This window comes from Dunckerocampus dactyliophorus, chromosome 7, assembly GCF_027744805.1.
Source record: "Dunckerocampus dactyliophorus isolate RoL2022-P2 chromosome 7, RoL_Ddac_1.1, whole genome shotgun sequence".
Classification (NCBI taxonomy): Eukaryota; Metazoa; Chordata; class Actinopteri; order Syngnathiformes; family Syngnathidae; genus Dunckerocampus; species Dunckerocampus dactyliophorus.
This window is the reverse complement of record NC_072825.1, coordinates 30,680,872-30,702,990: the sequence shown is the minus strand read 5'-3', so window position 1 is coordinate 30,702,990 and position 22,119 is coordinate 30,680,872. Positions and strand designations below refer to the sequence as shown.

Sequence of the window (22,119 nt, the reverse complement as noted above, 5' to 3'; positions counted from 1 at the left end):
TGTGCATGTGTGACAAAAATAAGAAATCAGAAAGGTGATTGAAACACTTTTTAAACCACGGTATAATTGTGTCATGTCATTTAGCTTCCTCTTCATAAAATACAAAAAAATGGGCAGATTTCACAAATAGTGGCAATACTTCATTTGAAAACTGATTAATTTGATTAAAATTGTGAATCAGAGTAAGTCTAAGGTACCTGCTGAGTGTGAGTCTGGATCTGCCGCGTCAACTCCCTGGCCTTCTCTTCTTCCTCCTCTACTCTCTCCATCAGGCCATTCCTGTCATCCTCCAGCCCTCGCACCCTGGATGTCAGAGACAACTTCTGGCGGGTCTCCTCCTGCAGCAGTTCCTGGAGGAGGGGCCGGAAAGGTCGCTGGTGATTTTTGTCAAAGGAAAGGGTGTCATTGTGGGGACGGGGGTTTTTGTGTTACCTGTGCGTCATGCAGCTGGCTCTCCAGGCTGCTGACTTCTTTGGACAGACGGAGGGCTTTGCTGTCAAAGGAGGACAAATTGCCGGAGAGAGTCTCGATTTCACCCTGGAAGAGCAGAACGGGAGCCAAAATGAAACTGAATATTGCGTTCTGACAGTTAACACCTGAACAGTCCAGGATTAAAAGGCTAAAATGTAAATAGGGATGCGTACCGAATTCGGAAGTTCTCCTCCCCTGCTGTGTGGAAGTGGTACGTTTTTGGTTTCTTAAGTTTAGAATAAAAAAATTCAAGGCTAACTGGTTAGCTCACTAGCGGCCATATTGAGTGACTGCCGCTAAAGAGTTGCAATGCGGTGTAAAAATATCAGTAATCGTAGTGTAAAGGTTGGCTACAGGGGTGTTATTGCATGGTATTTAGAACTGTTTTTAACTATAATTGTCAAACTATAAAAACGGGTTTTGTGTTAACATTTTTGGCTTTCTGGAATGGATGAAATGGATTATTTCTTATGGAAGAAATGGATTTGGTTAGCATCGGTTAACGTGACTTTATTTGACCTGCTGCTAGAATACAGGCTTCCATGTTCCCTTTAAATTATTAATACTGTACAAAAAGATTAGCAACGAGCGTGTGGCCGAAGCATTCGTAGGCGAAAGAAAAGGTAGTAGCGCGTGGCTACAGTTAGGAAGGACAACAGAAGGAGGCAGAATCTTCTGATTGCAATGTGTCAAAGATGCGGCCCAACACTGGCCGCATGCCGGGTCTGAGCAGCCACTTCCTCCTCTCGGTAAGCCTGTCTCTCCCTCTCTTGCAACGCCCCTTCCAGTGTGTAAGACAACCACTGGTTATGATTTTCTGTCCTTTGTGTGTCCTGTGTGCGTGACTTAGGGGGTCATTGGGGGTAGAAGTTCCCACTCATAAGAAAACTCCACTTACTGTACATCAAAGTTGCTAAGGCTTCGAAGGAGAGTTGCATTCATGTTTATGTAGGCGACTAGTCTAACGATGTCAAACAGTACCCTGGAATGCTGTATATCAGTCAAATCTCAACAAACCAAGCTTTCCAATGACATATAACACGCCTAGGCGTGCAAATAGGGGTGTAAATTCTCGGCTTTGCCCTGACAATAGCTAGCGGGCTGTCGGAAGTGAAAGCGCCTACCTGCAGCTTGTGCATTCGCTCCTCTCGTTCCTCCTTCTCTCGGTCTGCCTGAGCCAGGCGGGCGATGAGCTCCTGCAGCTGACCTTCAGCCCTCTTACGACCTCTGTCGCTCTCCGTGCGGCTGGCTTGGAGGTTCTTCAGCTCTGCGCTCAAATTTTGCCTCTCCTCCTCCAGCACCATCTTGGCCTTTTCCAAGGACTGGCGCGCCTGGACGAGAGACGAAACGTCAGCGTGATCATCGCACATACCCTCCCATGCAAGTCTTTCTTCTTCTTCTCACCCTCTTGCCATTGTCCAGCTGCTCCTGAAGGCTGTCTATGGCGGCGCTGTGTTTTACCCGGAGCTCGGACAGCTGGGACTCGTGGCGGCGCGTCTCATCCTCCACGCAACGTTGGAGCTCGCCTAACTCCGCCTCCCGACGAGACCTGCACAGAGAACAGGTGAAGCATTTTCGGTGGTGCTAGAAATGCTTATGTCTGCAGCTGAAAAAAGTCACTTGCAGATGATCAAGTCCACTTTGCTCTTCTCATCTACCTTTCTTCCTTATTTCATCCCACTAGGCATGGCCTGCTACGCAATTCTGACGGTATGATAACCTTGGGCAAAAAGTTTACGGTTTCACGGTATAAGAGAATTAAAAAAAATACTTTTTTGTTGAACATTTTAAACAATATAAAAGAACATGATGGAAATGGAACATATGTATTTAAAGGGGACCTATTATATTAATTTTCGGGCCTTTGTGTTGAGTTGTGACTCCTATGGAGCAGCTACACACGATAACCCGCACAGGAACCTGTCTAGATCTTCTAGACTCTGCTCCTCCTCCTGCAGTGCCTCCCGCCCAAACGGTCTGTGTAATTTACTTCATCCCCGACCCTCCTCCAGGTACGTCTCCCGCCGAGCGCACTCTGCTGTGATTGGTCACACCCCCAAGCGCTCCTGAACCCCCTTTTTCCAAATTTCCAATGACTTGCACAAAATAAAAACAGAACACTGATAAATTGCTACAGCTTGCTCTTCTGACTCTTCAACACCACCAAGTAACGCTGGTAAGGCGTTGGGCTTCAACAGTATGGCGGATAGTCCGGCTTCGTATTGGCCCATGTTCACAAAACAGTCCCGTAGTCCCGTGTGAAGTGCCGTTGACAGATGAGCATATTTTTCTCTTGCTGGCCACGAATCAGCAACTTCAACCACATCTGCCTAAGACTTGCCTCTTCAGGCACACCCCAACAATCATTTCCTGGGAGCCATACGTGCTAACACGGTCAACAGAGCAGAGCGAAGCAGAGCGGAGTGCTCGGAATGAAGTCCGGGTTGCGTTGACGTAAAACAAAAACAAAAAAAACTCTGTGAAACACAGCATGCAGAGCCATGCAAAACTGTTTTCAGGGTTCACTTCCAAATGCGCAAACCTCATTATCTGACATGTTGGCATCGTTTAACACGAGAATACAACATTGTAACAACATTTATAGGTCAGAAAGGAGGAAAAGCATAATATATCCCCTTTAACTCATTCATTACCAAAGACGTATTTATACATTTTTATAAACCCCGACACCCAATCCCAGCAACAAATTTATACGTCCTAAGTTTTTTTGCGCAAGTGGCCAAGTAGTCTCATCAGCATCTTGTGGCTATGGCTCTTTTGATGACCGCATCTGGCTCTTAACATTAACATTTATTTTAATTTTGTTTTTTTTTTTTATATTTGTAACTTCTTAGCATATCTGCATGCGCTGCTCTACAATAAGGGCGTTCAAAGTGCTTTTAGTGGCAGGCCGCACATTCTAAAAAGACAATTTAACAAGAAAACAAAAAAACTAAAAATAAATACTGGCAACAATCAAAAAATCTTCAGTAATTTTACAATAAAAATGTTGCAATCTAACAAAAAAAGGTTGCAATTTTACAAGAATAAGGTAAAATGAGGAAAAAATATTCATTTTAGTTGCACAGAGTTGAAATATGAAAAAAGCAGTAATATTATGAGAAATAAACAAAACAATGTTATAATTTTTGGAAAATTAGGTTGTGGAAAAAGAGTCAAAATATAAAGGAATACAAAAAAGTTTACAAGAAATATTTGGCAAATAATTTTAAAAAAACAGCAGAAATGGAAAAAATTGCTGTAATTTCACAAATTTCACAAGTGGAAAGTCCAAAATATTAAAGAACCCCCCCCCCCCCCCCGCAATTATTAGGAAAAATAATGCAATTTTTTTTTTTTTATATATATAAAACAAAATTAAGTTGCAATTTTTGGAATATTAGGTTGGGGAAAAAGTTATAATACTATCGGAATAAAGCTAAAATATTGTGGGAATAAAGTCATAATATTACAAAAAGAAATAGCTATTTTTTTCATTAAAGTAAAACATGACAGAAATCACACAGTTAAAAATAACATTCAAAATATAAAACTTTCTAATGCATTTTAACACTCAGTCTACCAGAATTCTGCAACTACTAGAATGACCATAGCAGTCATTTTGACTCTTTGTATATAATTTGGATTATCATTAAAAAGATCTAAAAATAAATTGGTGGAATAGCTAAAAAAACACATCAGGACACTAAATGAAAACTATAGTGATGGAGGGTTTGATTGAATTGACACAACATAACTTCTCTGCAATTACACATGCAAACTCGAACTGTAACCATTTTCGCTGAAGCAAGGCTAAAGCCTCCATAGCTGTCACCTTCTTTCAGTCAATTTGACTGCTATGGTCATTCGAGGTAGTAACACTCAGAACTCTTCTGTGTTTTGAAATTTTAATGATAAAACAATGTTAGAATAAAATATACACACATTTAGGAAAAGTCAGGGTCCTATGGGTACATAGGTTTTTTTTAAACTAAGTTATGACATTGCAAATTTTGAAAACAGTCAAAATGACTGCCTTGGGAGTTCGAGTGTTAATCCATCCAATTCAGAGACTTATTATATTTTAAAACAGTTGTTCTTGCTTAAAAATGTACACCTTTAGTTGTATTCACTGTTAAAAAATAGCATATGGCTCTCATGGAAATAAATTTTTTTCCAGAGAATTATTATATTCTAAAACTGTTGGTCTTGCTTAAAAATGTACACTGAGTTGTATTCACTGTTAAAAAAAAATATGATATGGCTCTCATGGAAATACATTTTAAAATACTGTATGTGGCTTTCATTGCTCTCTTAGCCAAAAAGGTTCCCGAACCCTGCAGTATTTCCAAATGACTGTATTGACCCAAACAGACAAGTCGTCACAAAAGGCAGAGTACCTGAAGAAAACATGCCAACTTCACACAGAGATGTTCCAATGTGATTGGAACCCTAGGTCACCTGACTGTGAGGCCGGCATGCTAACCACTGGGTCATTGTGCAGTGCAGGATCTACAGTATATTATACCACCGGCTGCACAAACTGGAACGCAACATATGACAGTGGAACTCACTAAAGTCTCGTGTTGGCTGACACCTATTTCCAAGGTAGCTTTTGAGTGTTAAGTTGCTGCGTGATGACTTTAATGTTGTTTGTAAGATGACACCGTGAGGCAGACTGTTATACTGACTATGACCTCCTGCAATTTCCAATGGGTTGGCAAGCTCGTGAGTTTTTTCAAAGCTCATGATTGGCTCCTGACAAGCACGCCTCGGGTTGGCTGACTCACCTTGACATAAGCGGTTAATGAGTGAAACAGGTTCCACGGTACAACCGTATTTACAGTCTTACAGCCTGCACATATGCAAACACCTACTTTTCTTTTGGGCAACATTTGCAGAAATGTATGCATTTTCCATTGCGTGCAGAATATTACAGTACGTCTGTATGGACTGTGGGACTACTGCCGCTTTATCCGTATACCTGAGCTCCTGCTGAGCAGCTGTGGTGTCAAGGGTGTCCTCCAGCTCAGTCCTCAAAGCCTCCAGCTCCTCTCCCATGTCTCGCTTCTGTTTCTCCGCCCTCTCTCTCATCCCTCGCTCGTTCTCCACTTCCTCCTTCAGCTCCGACACTTGAGACATGGCCTCCCTCAGCGCCCTCTGAGCTTCCGCGCGGCGTGTGCCCTCCTCCTCCAGCCTGTCATCGGAGAATCCCATACCATCAAGTGAATGATGATCCATAAAGGCGCAATGGTTTACTCCTGGCATGTTTTATTGTGTCTCACCGGCCCTGCATGGTGGTTATTTCTTTCTCCTTCTGGGTCAGACTCCCCCTCAGCTCGCCCGACATCATGCCGAGGTCCGACAGCTGCTCTTGTGCCTCCATGGCCTCCGTCTCCATCTTCCTCTTCCACTTCTCCTGCTCCAGCCGGCCCTGCTCCTCACGCTTGAGGCGATCTGAACAGTGTGGAGGCAATATGTGCACACACACGTCATGCTATGACATAAAATGGATTTTCATATTGCATGAAAATCGAGCCATGCCAGAGGATTAAAAAAAATGTGCCTGCAGAAGTGAATGTAAAAACAATGTAAATATATATCGTAAATTCCGGTGTATTACCCGCTACTTTTTTGTTAAATTTTGAACCCTGCAGCGGTGTGGCAAATCTATGGCTAAATGCTAATCTCATGTCATATCCTTTACTTCAGAATGACAACTAATTGTTTAAATACACAACAGTCTGACTCGCTGTGTCATCTTACTGAGAACACTAAATTCATCACACAGCACAGGTGGTGGACTGAGGCAGCACCATTCACCATTTTCTATTAGGGATGTCCGATATTGGCTTTTTTTTTGCTAATATCAAATGTGCCGATATTGTGCAACTCTCAATTTCCGATATCAACCGAAACCGATATGTGTAACATCACATATCCCCTGTGGTGGAATTAACACATTGTGGTGACCAGTTGTTGGTGCACCAAGTGCACTTCCATTTCCGGGTCATGAGGTTGTTGTAGCCACTTAGCTGTTGCGCAAGAGCTACTCGACCCCCGTCTCGTTGTGAATTGTATCTCCACATTTGGTGACCCTGGACGTGGGTAAAAATGTTGACTAGTGACAACAACGAGGAGGAACCGGTGCCACTGCATGAGTTGGCTAACGTCGGCGCTACCTGCGCCAGCAACACATCAAAGCCCAGTTCCGACTACGAGGAATAACACAAGATGTGACAAAGTATTCCCACATAGTGGCCGCAATGGATGCCAGTATGGAAGCCCATAGGCCTATACTGTATACAGCAGTTTTTTAAAATCGGTTTTCATTATAGGGAAGAAATTATGTCTAACGATATTTTTATGCCAATATCAACATCACTATTTTGTATGTTGCGTGTCCTCCAATTAACTGCTTTTTTGGCAGTAATGCATTATGGGTAGTTATTTTAAACTTGTATTGGTACATGTGTATTTCCTAGGTAGCTTTTGAGTGTCAAGTTGCTGCGTGATGACTTTAATGTTGTTTATAAGATGACACCATGAGGCAGACTGTTATATTGAGTAATGACCTCCTGCAATTTCCAATAGGTTGGCAAGCTCGTGAGTTTTTTCAAAGCTCATGATTGGCTCCTGACAAATAAAGAGCTGCCTGGTCCTCATGGACTCATGCGCTCCATAATATGTCATTTTATGACGTACACACGAGCAACTTATACACCCATCCATCCATCCATTTACCGCTTCTCCTCATTAGGGTCGCGGGGGCATGCTGGAGCCTATCCCAGGTGACTTCAGGTACACCCTGGACTGGTGGCCAGCCAATGGCAGGGCACATATAGACAAACAACCATTCACACTCACATTCATACCTATGGACAATTTAGAGCCACCAATGAAGCTAACATGCATGTTTTTGGAATGTGGGAGGAAACCGGAGTACCCGGAGACCCGAGTACCCGAGTGTTCATGCCTCACATAAGGATTGTGGATGATAGGCAAAATTGAAAAAAAAGTGCACTCTTTCTTTAAATATGTTTATATGCTCCACTGCTCCCATTTTGTTGCATTTCGCTGGCTTCAGTTTCATTTCAGTCCCCCGCGGGAGGCATGACAGAAAATAAGAGAACCATTTGGCTAAAGTCGACGTTGACAAACATGTCACTTTTGTCGACATGAGAGCCAAACGGATGATTTGTAAGAAAAATGGGTCCGTTTATGTGCGCAGCTGCTTATGGTAATCAGGTAGCCAGCCTGAGGTGCGTCAACATAAACGGGTTCCATTTTTTTATATATTAGTTTCTTTTCTTTTAACCTTCTAGGTCAGCGATGACGGCGTCTTGTTTGTTCTTGAGTTTGTTCAGACTTTTGCGTTTCTCCTCTTCCTCGGTCAGTTGGTCGGTCAACTCGCTCAGACGCTCCTCCAGCTGTTTTTTCTCCTGCTCAGCAGGGGGCAATTGAGAAGGATTAGGAAAGTGTCTTCGTGGTCAATTAGTTTCTTCCACCAGACACCACCAACCTTGCTGAGGCGATCTCGTTGCTCCACTGCGGTCAGATGGTCACTCTCCAGACTTTTCACTTTGGTCTCCAGGGAGACCTTCTCCAGCAGGAGGCGCTGTCTGGCACTTTCCTCCTCCTCCAGCTGCTCCTCCAGGTCCTGGGAGGAGAGAAACAGGATAAGAACATGAGGCTCTTCTCTCTGATGAGTCATTGGCGTCTACAGAATCTTCAAACCTGAATATTCTGCTGCATCTTCTTCTTCTCGTTAGTCAGCTGCGCTCCTCTCTCTTCCTCCTCCTCTAAGCGACTCTCCAGTTCGGTGAGCACGTCCTCCAGCTCTTGTTTGCGGCTGGCCAGCCTGGACCTCATCTCCTCCGCCTCTGCAAACAGCTCTGCCTCTGCCTGCAGCTGGTCGGCCAGCACCGCCTTCTCCTCCATCAGCTAGAAGGTGGAGGAGGGTAGAAAGGGATTGAAGAGAGGGCAACAGAAAAGAAGACGTTTGCTCACCTGAGTGTGTTTCTTGTCCAGCTCGGTGAAGTCCTGCTCCACTCGGGAGAGTTTCTCCTTGGCCTTCAGCAGCTCCGACTCCCTGACCTGAATCTCCTCGTCCTGCCGGGTCACCTGCAGGAGCGGCTTCACCTGCGAGGACCAAGACAGCAACAGTCAGGCCAGGTTGGAGTCCATGTGACGACCCCGGACTGATGAACACAACTAATTGCAATTGCACACAGCTGCACACAGTTCCACTGGGGTAACGCGGTTGCATCCTACCCACAGCAGGAAGTGCAGTATTCCAAAATAAGAGCGCAGGACAGGTGGAACATGACAATGGGCCTCATTCACGAAACGTTCTTACGCACAAATGTGTTCTTAAAGCCTTCTTACGAAGATTTTTGGCATTCACGAAACGTGGGCCTCATTCACGAACATCTTCTTAAAAGTCTTCTTAAGAAGTGTACTTAAGAAGGCGCGGGTTGGAAACTGCGCCACATTCACGACACGTTCTTAAGTAGGGATAGTTTCGTGAATGCCAAAAATCTTCGTAAGAAGGCTTTAAGAACACATTTGTGCGTAAGAACGTTTCATGAATGAGGCCCCGTGTTCTTAACTCACAGTTCTTAGATCTAAGATCAAATTCTACGAACGCTCAGGAGGACTCTTACGCACAAGCAAAGCTTGCACTTTCAATGCGCAATCGCCCTCATGATGGATTTTGCAACCTGATCCCAAAAAATGTAGTGCAAATAAAATATCCCAACAATTATTTATCATCAAAACAACTAAAATATACTCCATGGATAAATATATATTCAAATCCCAATTCATCAAAAAAAAAAGTCTGGCTGGACGTGCGCTGCGCAGAGAGAGAATGTAAAGGGACCATTAGATTTATTTGATGAAAGCCACCAATATTTGATGTCCCGCTTCAGGCTTCAGGCTTCCCTCTCTGTTCTTGCAGGTGTTCAGGATCATCAGAATAACATCGCAATGAAACGTGGTGTGTCTATTGCGCACGTAGCACCCCCAGATAACGAATGTGAATGTGAATGTGAATGTGGCGCAGTTTCCAACTCGCGCCTTCTTAAGTACACTTCTTAAGAAGACTTTTAAGAAGATGTTCGTGAATGAGGCCCAACGTCTGGATCAGCTCTCCACTGTGTGTGAGGTGAAAACAACAATAAAGCAATAAACATACAGGTGGTCCGAGATTTATGAACGCGTTCCGCTCCTAGATTGTGGTATGAGTCCAGTTTTAGTGTAAACGGGAACTTGTACCAAAAAGATGTTGCAATTGCACACTAATGGCTGTGACCTTTAGAGCAGTTTTAAGCCATGAGAACGGCCACAAGGTGGCAGAAGTGCATTTGATAAGAGTCGGCATGGATCTTTTGCATGTAAAATCACACTCGACAGTGAGGAGAAAGGGGAAGAGCGTGGAGGGGTGTAGCATGCAGAAGGTTACATTGTAGGTATTTAACGCATGCACGTGCGTGCCAGTTTAGTTCCAAACGTGAAAATTGTAAATAGTTCATGGTGTTACATTTGTAAATAAATTAATGTAAATGAATGTAAACTTACCAGATATGTTTACTCTGGCGCCAATGAGTTCCCAAGTCGCTGCATTTTTCTTTATACCTCTTTTTTTTTTTTTGTTGAGCTGAAATGTCAAATAGCTCCAGGAAATCTGACACGGCAAGTATAGCGTACTGATTAGCATCCTGTCCGCTCATTGGTTGACAACCCGCTGGTTGGTCCTCATCCGGGCGACAGCCATGAAAAGTTGAACATTTTTCAACTTTCTGCGATCACATTGCATGACACGCACGAGCACAAACTTTCACACGCACGAATTTGGCGTGTCGCTCGGCTGGACGGTGACACGCGATAATCGCCCTATCGCGCAGCTTCCATTGAAAATAAATGGAGTTGAGGCGATGTCGCCTCCAGTGTGTGGCGCCCATTAGAACTCACATAGTTGTCAGTTATTCTACATTACTCGTCTGTCTTTCCTGTTGTTACTACCTATTACGTTGCTGTGTCATGTTTTTTTTAAGCTCTTTCTTTAACAAACAAGACTAGTGTGTGGAATTCTGTGTGCCTTGAAAGATCAGTCAAAATGGTCTAAAATGGCCGCTATGAAGGGGTTGTCTTTTGAAAACCGTCTGGGATGAATGAGTTCAATATGTTATGTTCCCCCGAGTCAAAACACCGATACTGTTTTTTGGTTGATATCGAGCCGAAATCCGAAATCAATATCTGCACACCCTAAAGATAACAGAAATGTGTTTTTGTAACACGGAACATGGTAAAAGATTTTTTTAGCTGTATTTTAATGACCACATGCAATGGGGCAGTCCTCGTGTTGTGAGATTTCGTGGATACGCGTAAATTATTAATACTGTAGAAACAGAAAAACTACCAGTTATGTGCACGTGGCGGAAGAATACATAGTCCCGCGTTGTTGTTATTTTTATTTTACTTTTTTGAGGCACTCTTGAATGCAGTGCGTCAAAGAAAAGGAAAGTGCCAAGTGAAAATGCTGGAACCATCATGAAGGACAAAGATGGGATCCTTGAACATGTGACAGGGTCTGCTCCTACGGAATGGACAGTGGTCTCATTATTGAGACGTCCTCCTCCCAATAAGCCTGTCCCTCCCGCCCTTAGAAGTAAGAAGTTTATTACCGTTTCATATAATTCTTGTATTTCATCTTTTAATTACTGCATTACATATGTCCTTCACGTGTGCTGTGTACAGGGTGAGAGACTTCGGTGGTCATTTTATGTAGACGGAAGGCCTTCTATATTGCTCTGAGTGGAAGTCTACCTTTGTGAAAAGCCTCCACCATTGCCAGTTCCTGAGTTTGAGGTAGGCGGCACAGTTCCTCTGCATCACCCTGAGAGCACTCAGCTGCTGCTGCTTCTTCATGAAGGCCCTGAGAGGAATGTAAAATGACACATCAGCAAATGAAAAGGTGAAGACTGTTGTTTTCTCCATCCATCCATCCATCCATCCATCCATCCATCCATCCATCCATCCATCCATCCATCTTCTCCTGCTTATCTGAAGTCGGGTCGCGGGGGCAGCCTAAGCAGGGAAGCCCAGACTTCCCTCTCCCCGGCTGCTTTGTCCAGCTCCCCCTCCCGGCGGATCCTGAGGCGTTCTCAGGCAAGTTGAGAGACATACAGTAGTCTCTCCAACGTGTCCTGGGTCTTCCCTGAGGCCTCCTACCGGTCGGATGTGCCCTGACGTGCTGCCTCCCCAGGAGGCGGCCGGGAGGCAGCCTGACCAGATGCCCGAGCCACATCATCTGGCTCTTCTCAATGTGGAGCAGCAGCAGTTCTACTCTGACTTTCTCCTGAATGACAGTGCTTCTCACCTTATCTTGAAGGGACAGCCCAGCCACCCTATGGAGGAAACTCATTTCGACTGCTTGCACCCGCCGTTCTTGTCCTTTCGGTCACTACACAAAGCTCATGACCATAGGTTAATGGTAAATTCAGAGCTTTGCCTTTCGACTCAGCTCCCTCTTCACCACAACGGACCGACGCAGAGTCCGCATCACTGCTGACGCCGCACCAACCCGCATGTCCATGTCGCATTCCATCCTTCCCTCACTCGTGAACAAGACCCTGAGGTACTTAAACTCCTCCATTTGGGGCAGGGTCTCACTCCCGACTCCACCCTTTTCTGGACGGGAACTGTGGACTCGGAGGTTCTCCTTGTGCTTTTTTTGTTGTCTGGCTCTGTTTTGGCAACCCATCAGCCCAACAGCGATCGCGCTCGTCACAACTTCCTTGTTCACACATTCTTACACATGACTGTCGACTGACATTTCCAGTTGGATCATCTGTAATTAACCTGCATGCTTCATTATTCCCGTCATTCGCAGCGTTCCTAAAGCTGAGCCAAATTCCTGTCACCATGTTCTACTATGTGGTATTAAAAAGCTTTTGAATATTCACAATCTAGGATCCATCAGGCGTTTGCTCCTGATTGGCCTCGCTAATGCCAAGTTGACATATCTAAAACAGTTGGAGAAATCTGTGCTACTGTTCACACTTTGCTATTTTGTTTGTCTTACTTGCGTGCCAGGTAGCCTCTGGCCGCACTTTGGAAGCGTATGATGGTGTCTGTGATCTTCAAGTCTCTCTCCTCCTCCAGGTGAGCCAGTACGCCGGCTCTGAAGAACACTTTACTCTGACCCACCCGGAACAGGTTGGGATCCAGCTCCAACGCTTTGATCTAAGCAGGAGAAAGAAGGCTTCACCATCAGTGCTTGCGCTAAAACAAACGCATCTGGCACACTCAAAGGAACTCACCATGAGCTCTGACGCTTGTTTGCCGTCCATGAAGGTGCGAGGAATAGCGTTGGGAGTCAGAATCTCATATCTGCGGGACATATTTGAGTTAGTGTGTGACTGAGCAATAGCATGTGTGTGTGAGAGGGCTTGTTTATATACAAATAGCAATTACAATGACATCTCCAAATCTGGAAAAGCCCTCGAACTTGGAGTACAACCCAGTCTGTTGTTTCTTCTGTGATTTTTTTGTGCTTTTGTGATGCCGCCACCATAGGGTTGAACAAAAGTGCGATGCTGACGATCAAACAGGAAACACGACATAGGGAGGGGCCTGGCTGCTTGGTAATGACTTTCCCATACATTCATTTATATGTGGCAGCCCGCCACAAATACATTTGGACCGCCACAGACAGATTTGGAGCTACCTTTAAAGCAATCACCTTACCTTATTTTCCGGACTATAAGTCACTACGGAGTGTAAGTCACACCAGCCAAAAATGCACATTGAAGAGGAAAAAAACATCTAAGTTGCACTGGACATAAGTCGCATTTTTGGGGGTAAATTTATTTTATAAAATCAGAGACCAAGAACAGACATTTCATCTTGAAAGGCAAGTTATAGTAATAACAATAAAATGGAGAAAAACAGGCGAAATATGTGGTATGTTAACGTAACATATTAACAGTTATTCAGATAACTACAGCCTAAACAACGTTAACATAGCTAGTTTACTTGCAGCTTGTAATCTGCAGGATATGATTTGCTTTCTGGGAGCATTTGTGTTCTGTCTTTCAAGTTGATGTTTACGGTGTACATTTTCTGTGGTACAGGAGTGATAGGAGTAGCAGATACTGGCACACAAGCCTCGAGCGCCCTCTCGTGGCTGTCAGTGTGAATAAAAACAAACAAAACATAACTCGCTCCAGAGTACATGTCGCAGGACCAGCCAACCATGGAAAAAAAGTGCAACCTATAGTCCAAAAAGTATAGTACGTTTCCCACACATTCATTCATTTATATGCGACAGCCCGCCACAAATATATTTGGGCCTCCACAGACAGATTTGGCGCTACCTTTAAAACAACCTGTACACTCTCACTCACAAACACGTTACAGTGAGAATGTTTGTGTAGCCGTCGTTACTGTGTACAGTAGGAGGCATCATAACCCCATATGCACTTACCGCAGCTAACTTGATAAAATGCACCTGTTCATCAATGTTGTGACGACAACAACTAGCTTGACAACGGTTTATTTAACAGCAATGAACTACCATAACATCTTATTTACAAAGTGCAGCTCTGGCATGCTGGCGACTCCAGTGGCAACTTCCCTCGACACGACAATACGTGCAACGGCGTGTATTATCTGTACTATCAGTGCACACTTACATGGAACCCAGGACACGTCATGTTGCGCAAAATGAAACCAACACCCGTAAATCAATAACTCCATCTTCTGTTACATTGGGTTTAACAACAGTGTAGCATATTTGTTTCAATTTATTATTTTTATAAATAAAAAAGTAAGCTCAGGGTTAGAGTTAGGGCTCAAACTCTCCACTCCGGTCGGGAGTTTTTCTGCAATTTTTCAACCAGTTGTGCAAATTAGATGATGACATTGTCTACCATGCCAGCTCCACATATCGACTGCCTGACGACAGCTCACTAAATACAAAGCTTTACTGTTTATAACGGGGTGTCCAAACCGCAGCACGTTTGTGGCCTGCAGCTTCTTTTTTTATTGATTGGCCTGCAGCATATGAAACTTGAAAACAAAAAAAACAACAACACACAAACAGCAAAAGGCATAATGTAACAATGTAAATGTTAATACAAATAAAATAATACCAGACTTTGTCACCTACATTACAAAGCTGACATGCAGGCTGTTTAGTCCTTAAATATACCCAAATCCTGTTTATCACGGATAATTGGTTCCAGACTCGACTGTGATAAGTGAATTTCCGCAAAGCAGGGTTCCTTATTTTTAAATGGAATACTTTCGTATTTAGAGCAAAGAAAAGGTGTTTAAATGCAGTATAAGTCACCGTTACACTCCTATTACCCAATATAGTAAACATTATACGAGAAAATTAGACCTAAATAAGACTCATGCTTGTGTGTGTTGCTGTAAATGTGTTCCACAGGTATGAATCCGAGTGTGAATGGTTGTTTGTATATACAGTATGTGCCCTGCGATGGGCTGGCAGCCAGTCCCTCATCAAAATCTCCAGCGTACCCCCACGACGCTAGTGAGGACACGCGGCACAGAAAACGAATGAATGAGCAAAACATGATTTATTCATGTATTTTTTTAAAAACGTGGTAGAGGAAGCTGCAAAATTGGAAGCGGGGAGGGATTACTGTATTTAACATCTTATCAAATCAACATGGATTGGTTTCAGCCTGTTTTACAAGAATATCAATATGCACCCCCCAAACCTTGGATTGTTCTGTATGGAAAAAGGTCAAACCTGGCTTACAGCAGTTCCTATAAAACACCACTAGATAACAGTATCGCACTGCAAATGCTTTGCAGTTCTTCCCTCCCATTACCTGTCTGTTAGTTGTCTTCAAAAGGGTGAGTAGTTTTGCTTTATTTTGGTTGTATTTTTATTTTACGATACAGCATTTCTTTTGTTACAATGACGAGGTGGAGTCACCAAGTCCCACAGTAAGGCATCTCCCTGACAAGTAAGACCTAAACCACTCAAGGGTAGCCCCCCCGACACCCACACAGTTTTCCAAGCGAGATAGAAGAATAGTATGGTCCACTGTGTCGAAGGCAGCAGTCAGGTCTAAAAGCACTAAGATGGCTGACCCACCAGGATCAGTCATTAAATACAGACGTTATGATGGGGACACTTTCAAACTGGAGCTGATTCTTTCACTTTGCAGTATTTCTTAACTCATTCAATACCAAAGATGTTTTTAGAAACGCGAACGCCCGATCCCAACAACGTATTTATACGTCTTTTACGTATTTTTGGCGCGAGGCAAAAACTCTAAACTAATGCATTTCACTTCAGAGCAATTTTAAGCCATAAAAATGGCCACAAGGTGGCAGGAGTGCATTTGATAAGAGCTCAGCAGGGATCATGTGAATGGAAGAATCACACATGACAGGAAGGAGGACGTGGGAGAGCGTGGAGGAGTTGTATCGCGCAGAAGGTTACGCATTGTAGGGAAATTTGAATGCATGCACACATGCATGCACACGTGCACACGCAATAGTTGATGGTGTTATATTTGTAAATAAATTGTTATTTTGATGTAAAACAACCCCTTTTTTGTGTTGTTTATGTTGGTATAGTTGTTTAGATATGTGAGCTGTCACAAAAGGTTCGACATGGTCATGCTCACCTCTGTCTAAACTCCTGGAATGGGATGCGGTTCGGGAAGCCTTGTCGACAGATACGAATCCCTTCAAGGACCCCATTACACCTCAGCTGGTCCAAAACCAGTTGAGGGTCCAGCTTGCCAGCCTAAAGGAGATTTAGAAAATTAGACCTTGGTTTGGTCATTCCAGTTCCACTTTGCTTTATATCTGATAATCCCTTGTGTCAACCCTTCCGTCTCTCACCCGCTTCTCGTGGTTGGGAATGATACAGCGCAGGAAGTTAGGATTGGTGTTCTTCAGCGTGGTCATGAGCTTGGCGAGGGACTCTTTGTAGAGCTGCCCAACCGTCCTGAACATTCCCTTCTTGGTTTTCAGCCCCGATCCTCCGAACGAGACCTGTCCACTGTTCTCCCCTGTGGACACCTGGTCCAGACAGATGATGCGGTCCACTGAAGGAAAGGCAAGACAATGTAATTAAGACGTTTATGCTATCAAGGCTGCGTGTAAAGAGATTATCAGTATTCGAGATGCAGAAATATTGCCTTGCAGCCACTGTAATTTGCAGCTATAACAAGATGTTAATATTTTCAGTTAAGCCTGTTTATTATTTGAATGTTAGTTAATAAGTCAATATTTGCATCTCTGGAGCTCATTCAGGTTCACATTCCTGCCTTTATGTGGTTGGATTGCATGGAACGCCATCCAAATCTATAAAAGCTGTGATCCTGAATGTCTGATTTTCGGCGAGCATGCTGATATTGTAACACAGGCACATCGCTCTGCTACTAAAAGCAGCATGCAGAGCGGCACTACTGCACTATTGCACTATTGCATTAAATAATGACACGACTGCACTAGAATGTTAAAAAGACAGCAATGAAAGTGGCACCTTTGCTTGACACTCTTGCACTATTACATTAAATAAAGAGAGCTACAAGAGGGGTACAATTGCTTGACATAACTATATTACCGTTTTCACACTACTGCACTACAGCATTAAAGACAGCAATGAGAGTGGCTGCATTATTACATACAACAGTGCCACCAATGCACTTTATAACATTAAAGAAAGACATCACTTAGAGTGGCACAGTTGCTTGACACGACTGCACAGACATTAAACAAAGACAGCTTACTAGAGGGGCACTACTGCTTGACATACGTGCAGCACTATTACATTAAAGAAAATAGCAATTAGAGTGGCACTACTGCACTGTAACATTAAAGTAAGGCAGCAATGACAGCAAAAATATTGCTTGACACTACTGCACTAATATATGAAATAAAGACAGCAATTAGAGTGACTATTGCTTGACTTTCCCGCACTATTCAAGTGCTAATATAATGAGGAATGACACGACTGTACTGATTACATTAAAGAAAAACAACAAGAACAGCACTATTGCTTGACACTACTGCACTACTACATAAGAAAGTCCAGTATTACCAAAGCAAAGACAGAAACAAGACAGCTATAATGTGTTAAAGGGACGGCAGGATGCATGCAGGACACACATGTGCACACAAAGGTGCAGAGGAACCTACTGTCCGAGCCATTTGCCTGCACTGTGGTGTAGGAGTCAAAGAAGTAGACACGAGGTAGAGTTTGAATATCTGATGCAGGATGAAGGCGAGCAAGGAGGAAGTAGAGGATAGAGTAGAGGAAAATGAAGGAAGACAGGCAGAGGATAAGACATGTGCATGATAAAAAACACAGAGAGAGAAAATAGTCAGTCGAGCTTCAGTGATTACATTTGGCAGCCATGTGATTGGTGATATCACTTCACTTCCAGTGAAGGCATGCAAAGCTTTCAAGTCTTACCCTCCTTCCACAGCTCGGACACAAAATGATCGGATGACTGATGGAGAAGTGACGCCACGTTGTCGTTCAGAGGGTCCATGTTTTTTACCAACCAGTCATCGGCCTTGTAGTCAACCTGATGGCACACAATGGAACAGGTGAGACATTGTATCAGTCTACTACCTTGCCAGCTTTGTACAACAGAACATATTAAAAGAAAGACAGCAATGACAGCGGCACGATTGCTTGACATTATTGCACTACTACATTAAAAAATGACTTTGCTACACTGCCACATTAAACAATTACATTACTGCACTAATACTTTAAAGAAAGACAGCAATGAGAGTGCATTATTGCTTGACACTACTACTGCACTAATAATTAAACAAAGGTAGCCATAAGAGCGGCACTATTGCTGGACACTACTGCACTGACATTACTGCACTACTACATTAAACAATGGCATTACTGCACTAATTCATTAAACAATGGCATTACTGCACTACTACATTAAACAATGGCATTACTGCACTAATACATTAAACAATGACATTACTGCACTAATTCATTAAACAATGACATTACTGCACTAATTGATTAAACAATAACATTACTGCACTAATACATTAAACAATGGCATTACTGCACTAATTGATTAAACAATAACATTACTGCACTAATACATTAAACAATGGCATTACTGCACTAATACATTAAACAATGACATTACTGCACTACTGCATTAAATAATGGCATTACTGCACTACTACATTAAACAATGGCATTACTGCACTAATACATTAAACAATGACATTACTGCACTAATTCATTAAACAATGACATTACTGCACTACTACATTAAACAATGGCATTACTGCACTAATTGATTAAACAATAACATTACTGCACTAATACATTAAACAATGGCATTACTGCACTAATACATTAAATAATGGCATTACTGCACTACTACATTAAACAATGACATTACTGCACTAATTCATTAAACAATGACATTACTGCACTAATACATTAAATAATGGCATTACTGCACTAATACATTAAACAATGACATTATTGCACTACTGCATTAAGTGCTTGACACAACTGCCGTACATTAAGGAATTGCATTACTGCAGTACCTGTTCGGTGCTCTTATTTTAGTACTTCCTGCTAGGTGTACGGCATAGTTACGGCTGGTGACAATTAACAATCAGTGGCTTTATTAGGCCAGCGGAGTCAATCAGACTTTGCCGGTTCATTGCCTTTGTTCGCTTCTTCTCCACACCATCACCGAGACGTGTTACTGGTTTCAATTTCCGTGTACTTCATGGTTTGTGTTTTCAGAGCCTTTTTCCTCCGTCCCTTTTTGCCTGCACAGCTGCGAGTACCTGCACCTACTCGTGCCTAATTAAAAGCTTTTATTTGCACCAAGCTTCTGTCTGTGCGTACCGGGGGGGTCAAGCATTCGACAGCTTCACACAGAATCCTAGCAGATACTGCTTTACGCTAGTGCATCTCAATATTATATATCATATTCTATAAAGAAACAATCCAGTCGTGCCCAAGCTAAGATATAGACACATGCGTGTACACACACACACACAATACCTTGCCAGCGTAGTGGATGATGGAGAAGTCGGCTTCACCGCGGGGCTGCTTTGACTTGAAGAACTTTGGATGGCTGCCTTGCTCACCGGTCAGCTTTTCTACGAAGGATCGGTCCGTGGCTCGGGGGAACCAGCACTCTTCATCCAGCAGGGCCAGAACACCAGGCGGGTGGGTCTACCACAGACAAGGACACCGAGAGGGTGATGGCGTGCATCAAAGACACATATGTGTAAATCCCCTCCTTTTGTGTTGCACGTACTGGTCTTTCAATGAGGTCGATGCAGGGCTGCAAGTCCAGGCCAAAGTCGATAAAGTTCCACTCGATGCCCTCACGCTGGTATTCCTCCTGCTCCAGGATGAACATGGTGTGGTTGAAGAGCTGCTGCAGCTTCTCGTTGGTGTAGTTGATGCACAGCTGCTCGAAGGAGTTCAGCTGCAAAGGAGCGGGGATGAGCTTAAGCGGGTTTCTCCTGTCAAGTGTTTACAAATGATCCAGCCATGCACACATGGCAAACACCACACCTGGAAGATCTCAAATCCAGCGATATCTAGGATGCCGATGAAGGAGGCTCCCTGTCGTTGTCTGCGGTCCAGAGCTCTGTTGATCCTGTGCACCAGCCACCTGAACAGACGCTCGTACGTGGCCTTGGCCAAGGCTTGCACAGCAAAGTCAGCCTATTGCAAGAGACATATCAACTTGTAGATGCATTCCCACGGGTCCTAAATGTCCTAAATGAAAGGACTAGGGTCTGGATGTGGGCCCAGACCAGTTATTAGATGATTTTGACTGTCATATATGGGAGACTTTTCTGGCCATTATTGTAAAGTAATCCCTCCTTTATCACAGTTAATTGGTTCCAGACCTGACCGTGATCAGTGTATCTCCACCAAGTAGGATTCCTTATTTATAAATGGAATATTTTTGTAGTTAAGAGAGTAGGAAACCTGTTTACAACCGTCTAAATACAGTTTGTAAAATTATCAGAGCCCTCTAGACATAAAGTAACACCCTTATAGTCAGCTTTACACTCTTATTACCCTATATATATATATATATATATATATATATATATATATATATATATATATATATATATATACGGTGTCATACGTGTGATATATATATATATACACACACACACACACACACACACACACACACACACAATATATATATATAACCTAAAATAAGACAGAAAAGTTCCTTCTTGTTGTTGTTCCGGTTTCTGGACACTAGTACTTCCTGCTATTGTCTCCTCAATGTAACATAATGTAACATTACTGTAACCTAAGGACCAGTGTAATACTACATACAACACATACACGTCCTTCATTTAGCCATTTTTATGCCGGAAAATGTTTAATTTAGGCCAAAAATTCGGCCAAAAGTATGCTTATTTTTTTGTACTAATAGGTCTTAGTCAAACACAAAACAATGATGATTTATAAACATATTGCGAAAAAAGCGTAACATTAAGTGCGATGTAAGGGATGTGGCGTAAATCTATTCACACAGCAGACGCACAGACCAATAATGTGCATAACGCTAACCCTATTGTTCATTCAGGACAGTTTGCGCTTTCAAACAGGAAAAGGGTGATTAAAAAAAATAATCTCTGAATATTTGTAAAGTTATGACAATTAAGTGGTAATTTCAGAATAAAAAGTCAGAAATGTATGAAAAAAGTCATACATTTAGGAGAAAAAAAGTCCTAAATTTATGAGAATAAAGTCGGAAATTTTCAGAGAAAAAAAATCGTAAATTTATGAGAATAAAGTCATAAATTTCAGATAAAAGTTTCATGAGAAAAAAGTTGTAAATTTATGAGATTAAAGTTGAATATTTCAGAGAAAAAAGTTGTAAATTTCAGAATAAAGTCTCAAATTTCAGAGAAAAAAGTGTTAATATTATGAGAATCAAGTGTCAAATGAGAATAAAGTGTTAATATGAGGTGTGATGGTGTCATACGTGTCAGAGGGAAAATAGAGCACACATGTCCAAGGCCAAAGGTCACATAAGTCCACCCTTTTAATAGCTGTCTCAGGCAATGCCTGTTACATAAAGTTACGACTTTATTTTCATAAATGTACAACTTTATCCTCGAAATCTCTAAGTTTTTTTTTTTCAATGTGACCCTAATACTCCATCGTAGTACTTCAGTTTACTGCATGTAGTTTATTTTCCCTTATCAAAACGTATTATTTATTTTAAAAAGATACCAACATTATTGATGGAATACCACATCGCTTCAATTGTTTGATTTGACATATTTGGTACTGACTTAGAAAGCATGCTGTAGGTAATGTTTTTCTCTATGCCATATATGGTTATGAGGAAGTATTACCTGTTCTTTGGTTTGGGCCTTCTGCACATACTCTCGACCCACTTTGATCCTTGGCGTGAGGATGGCTCGGGTGAACTCCAGCACGTTGATACCCAGCAGATGGCACAGTTTCTGGGCCGCCGTGTTGTCGGGCATAGACGCCTGGTCGTGGTTCTTCTCCTGTGTGAAGGAAATGTTCCCAAACTGGAGCACGGCAGAGATCACCTTCAGCATGGCTGATGAAGATCAAGACTCAAT

The 22,119-nt window shown here is 42.8% G+C and overlaps 1 protein-coding gene across 9 annotated transcripts in view; it reads right to left on the bottom strand.

The window, feature by feature from the left end:
- The window catches only part of myh14 (myosin, heavy chain 14, non-muscle), a 64,975-nt gene that overhangs the window by 13,837 nt on the left and 29,019 nt on the right, over positions 1 to 22,119 (bottom strand). For 7 of the 9 annotated variants that reach the window (XM_054783208.1, XM_054783209.1, XM_054783211.1 and 4 more), the window contains 21 exons: positions 21,883 to 22,097; positions 20,060 to 20,212; positions 19,797 to 19,970; positions 19,538 to 19,711; positions 17,945 to 18,059; positions 17,668 to 17,736; positions 16,366 to 16,571; positions 16,146 to 16,267; positions 12,798 to 12,867; positions 12,560 to 12,720; positions 11,302 to 11,410; positions 8,482 to 8,613; positions 8,209 to 8,415; positions 7,994 to 8,131; positions 7,790 to 7,913; positions 5,757 to 5,928; positions 5,456 to 5,668; positions 1,876 to 2,020; positions 1,596 to 1,802; positions 433 to 537; positions 198 to 350 (listed from right to left, as the gene is read on the bottom strand). In XM_054783208.1, the coding sequence (XP_054639183.1) occupies positions 198 to 350; positions 433 to 537; positions 1,596 to 1,802; positions 1,876 to 2,020; positions 5,456 to 5,668; positions 5,757 to 5,928; positions 7,790 to 7,913; positions 7,994 to 8,131; positions 8,209 to 8,415; positions 8,482 to 8,613; positions 11,302 to 11,410; positions 12,560 to 12,720; positions 12,798 to 12,867; positions 16,146 to 16,267; positions 16,366 to 16,571; positions 17,668 to 17,736; positions 17,945 to 18,059; positions 19,538 to 19,711; positions 19,797 to 19,970; positions 20,060 to 20,212; positions 21,883 to 22,097 (3,164 nt within the window). The remainder of the gene's footprint in view (positions 1 to 197; positions 351 to 432; positions 538 to 1,595; positions 1,803 to 1,875; positions 2,021 to 5,455; positions 5,669 to 5,756; positions 5,929 to 7,789; positions 7,914 to 7,993; positions 8,132 to 8,208; positions 8,416 to 8,481; positions 8,614 to 11,301; positions 11,411 to 12,559; positions 12,721 to 12,797; positions 12,868 to 16,145; positions 16,268 to 16,365; positions 16,572 to 17,667; positions 17,737 to 17,944; positions 18,060 to 19,537; positions 19,712 to 19,796; positions 19,971 to 20,059; positions 20,213 to 21,882; positions 22,098 to 22,119) is intronic. The other 2 variants (XM_054783213.1, XM_054783214.1) reach the window with 1 other exon arrangement.